This window comes from Stylophora pistillata, chromosome 11 (assembly GCF_964205215.1).
Source record: "Stylophora pistillata chromosome 11, jaStyPist1.2, whole genome shotgun sequence".
In the NCBI taxonomy this organism is placed as follows: Eukaryota; Metazoa; Cnidaria; class Anthozoa; order Scleractinia; family Pocilloporidae; genus Stylophora; species Stylophora pistillata.
Window position 1 is genome coordinate 30683845 of NC_142529.1, and position 5950 is coordinate 30689794.

A 5950-nucleotide genomic window follows, 5' to 3' on the forward strand; every position below is an offset into this window, starting at 1 on the left:
ATTAATTTGAGCCCGCGATAGTCCCCCGTTTACTTTTCCACCGGTCATTGGCCCAACGAAGAAAAAAGTTCACAGGAATCGACCAAGCGCTTTTTTTTCTCCCCACGATCCCCCAACACCTCCAATACTCATAAATATACGCATTCACTCGTAAAAAGGAATTATCACTCTAAAATGAGGAAAAAGGACAATCTTAAATGTGTCCTCATCTGGTAGGCAACAGGTTGGAGTAAGGCAATCTGTTAAGGTATATATGCCTCACAGACTTGCTGATTGTTGTTAACCGAGCAGAAAACTGCATTAATTCTCACGGATATGTGGCAATGTTTTATGTAACCTCATTCCAAAAGAATTCTCATCTTCCTTTGAAAAATGGAGATAGAGAAACCTTGGAATGAAGTTGGGGTGTATGTTTTCATTGAGTGGTTTGGCAAATGTGAAATGGCTTAGTGTAACTTTGGTATGCTCTCTGATTCCTGAAAAGTCTATTTAATTACATTGGCTACGAGATCATAATTTATTAAAATTAAAGTTAGGTTTTTTTAAACATTTACTCATAAACCTTTACATTATCAAAGTGCACTAATATATTATACTTTTTGAGATCCCTGAGATGTAATACATGTACTTATATTAACCTAATTCTCACCAATGCACAGTTGCTTCGAGAAAAGTTGTTGGAAAAAAGTGTAAAAGTGCACGAGGCAAACCCGAAAGGTATTGGGGGTAGTTTTCAAATCCCAATTCATTGACTTCAAGGTTTCTGAGAAATCTGAGAAAATGCAGTTGCGAGGGCACGGCAATGTGGATTTGATGAATTTATGTTTTCATTTCACTTATTAAAACTCACTGATTACCGAATAGCCAAATTTTCTTTTGAGATTGACGCATGCACTTTTGCCCTTTTCGCCCACAACCTTCCTCAAAACAGCTGTATACTTATACGTGTTCATTTGGTAGGCATTTCTCACTTTCTTATTCCATGTTTGTACATGTGTAAACTCGTCTAAATACTTCTAGCTTTTCCTTTTTAAGCCTTAAGTCAAGGTAATACTCAACTAGTCCGCTGTTTTCAGAGTTCTTTCGTCCACGTGAAGAACCTCAACATATAAACAGTTCCTCCCTTCACAAAAATACAGCTTTTAAGTGAAGATGATGTTTGCAACCATTCCAGAAACAAAATAGCAACTTAAATTGGGTGATACAATTTAGGTATTTTGGTTGTTTGTCTTTGCCTGGCCCTGCTAGTCCCCTTGGTTATACCAGGTAGCCACTTCTCTAATTTCATTGATCAGCTTGAATGACTATTTTAGGTAAGAAAGAGTTCATATAAAGATTGTTGTTGTGTTATTGTTAGATATATAATTAGCCAAGACAGAGTAAAAAAAAATGTAATAATAATTGCAACCAGTTCAAATGCAAACGAAAAAAAAAAGAAACAGATAAACTATGCAGCCGGAAGCAAGCGCGGTCTTGAACGCCCATCAACGATTATCTTGCCTGCAAAAACACAGCCTATCACGAGTCTCAGATAGCTCAGTTATAGAGTGTCTGCAGTACCAATCAGGAGGTCATACTATTGACTCCATTTTGGAGCACTCAAAGTTCTTTTTTCCCCTTACGCCTGTGTCATGCACTGAATAACATCACCTTGCACTTAGAAACACGTTCATTCAGAAAAAAGAAGCTTAAAATCAAGAGCACGAATTTCTTTTCATTAAGAGGCAAAACGTACTTTTTGTGCTTTTTTAAGTCCTATGTGAACGCGCATCATTTGCGAAACTAAAGTACATTACAAACGCAGTCAATTTACCGGTAAGTAAATAACCAACAATGTCACTTCTCCAACTAATGGTTCAGTTCAGTCTGGAGCTATATCATCCACAGCCTGGGTCGTCTGCACTCGCGCTGGTTGAGGTGGTTTGGAGAGAACTACGAAGGAACATGCGCAGGAGCTGTGCAACTCCACCAGCTGGTAATACGTTGTTTACATCAAAACCATCGTAATTCGATGGATCCAGCAGTCGATTGGCTACGGCTGCTTCATTCCCTGGTACTAGGTCTTCCTGCCTCAACATGTACTTCCACGTTTCCACATCCTCGCGAAATGCATGAAGCATTGACCGCCTCATTTCCAGCTCGGAATTAAGGCAGATCCTGAAATACGCATTGCTCCAGCCACTTCTCAGCATTTTAAGGAAACTTTCAGTCTGAAAATTATGGCTTTCCATCATTTCTTTGAGATCTTCTACCAAGGACTTTTCAAGAGGATCACGGATTTCATCACCGTTTAAAGCTTTTTCCGCTAACTCTTTGCCGACTTGGAGGTACATGTCTTGCATGTCATGGTATCTATAATTTGGACGTTGGTTGGCACTTTGCTGAGGGCTCTGCAATACAGCATCTGTCGTAACTTCTTTGTTTCCTTGGTTATCATTGAGGCCTCCCAGTTCAGCTGCTCTTCCAGGCACCGCTCGCTCGCCATCTTGATGCGGTTCATTCTTTTTAACTTGCTTCGTATCTTCTCCATTTTGGTGGATCAAAGCTTCGGCAAACTCCACTGGACTTTCCATGATCTTCTCCACCATCTCGGCCAAGGCTGCCAGATTTTCGGGCTTGTCGATGTAATCAACACCAAAAAGGTTGTAGGATCTTACGAAGAAATGTCGTAAGTCTTTGTCTTTTAAAGCTTTTAGCAGGTTTCCGAGGAGTTTCATCATACACTCGGCTCTCTTGCTCTCGGTCCACATCTCGGCGCCAGTCTCCTCTATTGTTTGCAAAAAGAGGTTCTTGAGGTGGAATGACACCAAACCTTCTGGGCTGGAAAGATAAGCAAGGTAAACCTTTTTCAAACAACGGTAACAGTCGCGTTGGATGTCGTTCATCTCTTGGCTTAACAGGTACTCTCCATGAGAAAATGAGATTCTGAAGTCGCAATCTGGATCTTTACTGTACTTTGGAGGCTTCACAACCAAGTGGTAGCCTTCTTTAATGATCTTATTCACCAGGTCACTGGAAGGCCATTTTCGCTCTATTTCGAGCCAATCTCGTGCAGGATTCGGCCATCCCAGAGATCTTAAGGCTAGCACAAAATCCAATCTTATTTTTCGTTTAAAATGGGCTGTGTCGTCTTCAGAGGGTTCTTTGACTTCAGCTTCATTCCCGAATAAATGGTCATTGAACTGCTTGAAATATTTTCTTGCTTCACTTTCTCCTGTCTGATCGTCTTTTTCACTTTGAAATGCGGTCTTCTGTTTTGTTTTGGTTTTATCTTTATCCTGCTCGCGATCTTGTTTTGCCTTAACGGTGTTTCTTGTCAGGTTATTCGCATCTCTGTTGGTTGGTTTTTCAGGCTGAAGTTTGCTTGGACATCCCGTGAATTCCATGGCATGAGAAGGGGTGGACTCTGAGTTTTGAATCTTAAGCGTCTGGGTATCGTTGCTGCTTGATGGCATGACTTTAAATCCATGATGGATAGTTCTTGTTTTACTTCCGCCTTCAACTGCGTTACACTTTGGTGGCGTGACGCTTGAATCATCAGGACACATCACATCCGCCCGACTTACGTTTACGTTTGGTGATTGGCTTTTAGTAGGTTCCATTAGGGCTCTGAATTTTTTAAGTGCATCGCTTGACATCACTTTAATGAGGTAAGCTGGTAAGCGTTCGAGAATACCATCAGGGCCACCTTTAGCCAATGACTCCTGTAACCCACTGGCATACTCTAGGAGATCGTCCAAAGCTGCGGCGTTCTCCCTGGTATATTCGATTCCCCTTATCGAGTATAGCGCACTAAAGAACCATTCCAACTCAGGGTTGTTCAAGCAATCCAGCCGCGTCGACTCCGTCATCTTTTGCAATTGTTCGAGCATCGTATCACCCGAGTCCTTGACATCAAGGGTGAAAGCTGGGCCTGTTTTCTTGTTCTCCCAATTCACAACGAACGGAAGAGGGTTTTTGGGATCATCCTTTGATAATACTCGCAATGCATTCATGAAATTACAAAAAAATTCAGAAGATTTGCTGCCATAGATTACGGGATTGAAGTTCTTCAGTGCTGAAGCTGCCAGGTATTCAGTGCCTTCTACAAGGCACGACTGCAAAACGGGATGGTCGCGTGCTCTGATCCTCGCATGTAATGGATTTTCCAGTAAATGATCGACCATTTCTTTGTTAATCAAGAGGGCTTCCGAGCTTGGGAACACCATGACGTCGTTATCCCCATAGTCATCGGGTGAAACACACTTTAAATCTTCAGCTGTACTCCCGTAGAGTCTGACGGTGACTTGATTCTCAGTAAATCGCTTGAAGAGTTGCGTCAGCAAGTGTAAGAGTGCACTAAGGAAGTGCTTATTATACTTTTTGATCAACTCAGCGTCTTTTCCTCGCTCCCCAAGTCGTTTGAAAACAGCGTTCAAATCTCCTTCATCCACTTGCTGTCTTGCCGAAGTCATTTTCACTCAAAAATGAAACAAATTCTAACTGAAATTTTAAGTTACCGTTATACGACATTATGTAATTGCCTTCGGTTTCGACCCATAAACCTTTCTCTTTCGACGCAATTAACCTTCCTAACCAATAGGTTTCTTTTGAAAAGTTGGAAGTAGAATATGATTACTTCTTTTTCCGTTACGCGCTTTCTTTCGTGGTCAATCGTTCGTGTTATCGACCGTCCATCCCATAACACACGAATAATTCACTCCGCAAGTATAGGGCATCGAACTTTAGGGTATCAAAGTAGGTCTGAAAAGTGTAAAGGCATTTGGATTGGGTGCCGTATAACCAAAACCAGAGTTGTCTGAACGGCCGATCAGTAGAAAGGGAAATGTCATTGGGATTAAGTAACTTAAACATTACCCAAAGGGGCTAGTCATTATCCATAATTGGAGAGGGTGGAGGATTTTTGAGGATCACATGGTTTTCGGGGGAATGGAAAACAGTCGTCGCCAACTCGATATGAAGAAACTGAATGGATAATCGACTGACACGACAGTGAGAGGGGACGTTTAAGTATTTTATTTTTTCGTAACTATTGTTTGTACAACCCCACCAGCAATGCTGATTTTACTTATCGTGCTAAAATAAAGTTCTCACTCACAATTTTCCAAGCTCTAGTGCTGCTTGCACGCTTCGAGGCCAACGACGATAAACGGCCCGTTTTGTTGGTTATAACTTAACTTACAAGCATAGAGGATCAAATACTCGAACTTGAATCTCTTGGTTTAAAAAAAACTTTGCATCCGTTTGAACGGCTTCGGTCATCCGTTCGTCGAAATCAGCAGCCCGTTCGAACGGCTTGGTCACCCGTTGGTCGAAAACATCAGCCCGTTCGAACGCCTTGGTCATCCGCTCGTTGAAAACATTAGCCCGTTCGAACGGCTCGGTCATCCGTTTGTTGAAAAACATCAGTCCGTTCGAATGACTTGTATTGTCCGTTTGGAAGGTTCATACTAGTAACGCCACCCGTTTATGGTTAGCCAAATGTTGCAAAATTCAACAACTTGCATATTTATATTCAACAACTAATATTTATGCTCAACAAAATATATTTTTATTCAACAGTTTACAGTTATATTCAACATTTTATGATATTGATGTTCAACGACACACATTTTCTTTTCATATTCAACCAAAATTATTTTCATTCAACAACAATATTTAATCAACTTCAATAATAGTAAAGTAATAGTAAGTAATAGTAATAGTAATAGTAATCAAAGTTTAATGTCTTTACGTGGGGCATGGTTACCCATATTGCCCGAGTCAGAGGCTCATGTATGAAACGCAAGACAACAACCCACCCATCCCACCCCAGGGGAGGACATCCATCGCACAGTAATCTCGTGCGTGGGAAATTAACGTCTCCTACCCCTAACCCTGCAGGAGACGGGACCTCCATTTATTCGTCCCTATCCGAGAAGACTAGAATATCTAAACCATTTCTTGATGT

The 5950-nt window shown here is 41.3% G+C and overlaps 1 protein-coding gene across 1 annotated transcript; it reads right to left on the reverse strand.

Moving 5' to 3' along the window:
* Positions 1-503: 503 nt before the first annotated feature.
* Positions 504-4958, reverse strand: LOC148721157 (uncharacterized). The gene has a single exon (XM_088738485.1). It carries the CDS (start codon positions 4452-4454, stop codon positions 1878-1880), a length of 2577 nt encoding a protein of 858 aa, XP_088594611.1. The 5' UTR covers positions 4455-4958; the 3' UTR covers positions 504-1877.
* Between the last annotated feature and the right edge of the window lie 992 nt (positions 4959-5950).

Excerpts from the sequence above, each read along its gene's own strand:
- LOC148721157 (XM_088738485.1), bottom strand. The coding sequence starts at position 4,454 with ATGACTTCGGCAAGACAGCAAGTGGATGAAGGAGATTTGAACGCTGTT.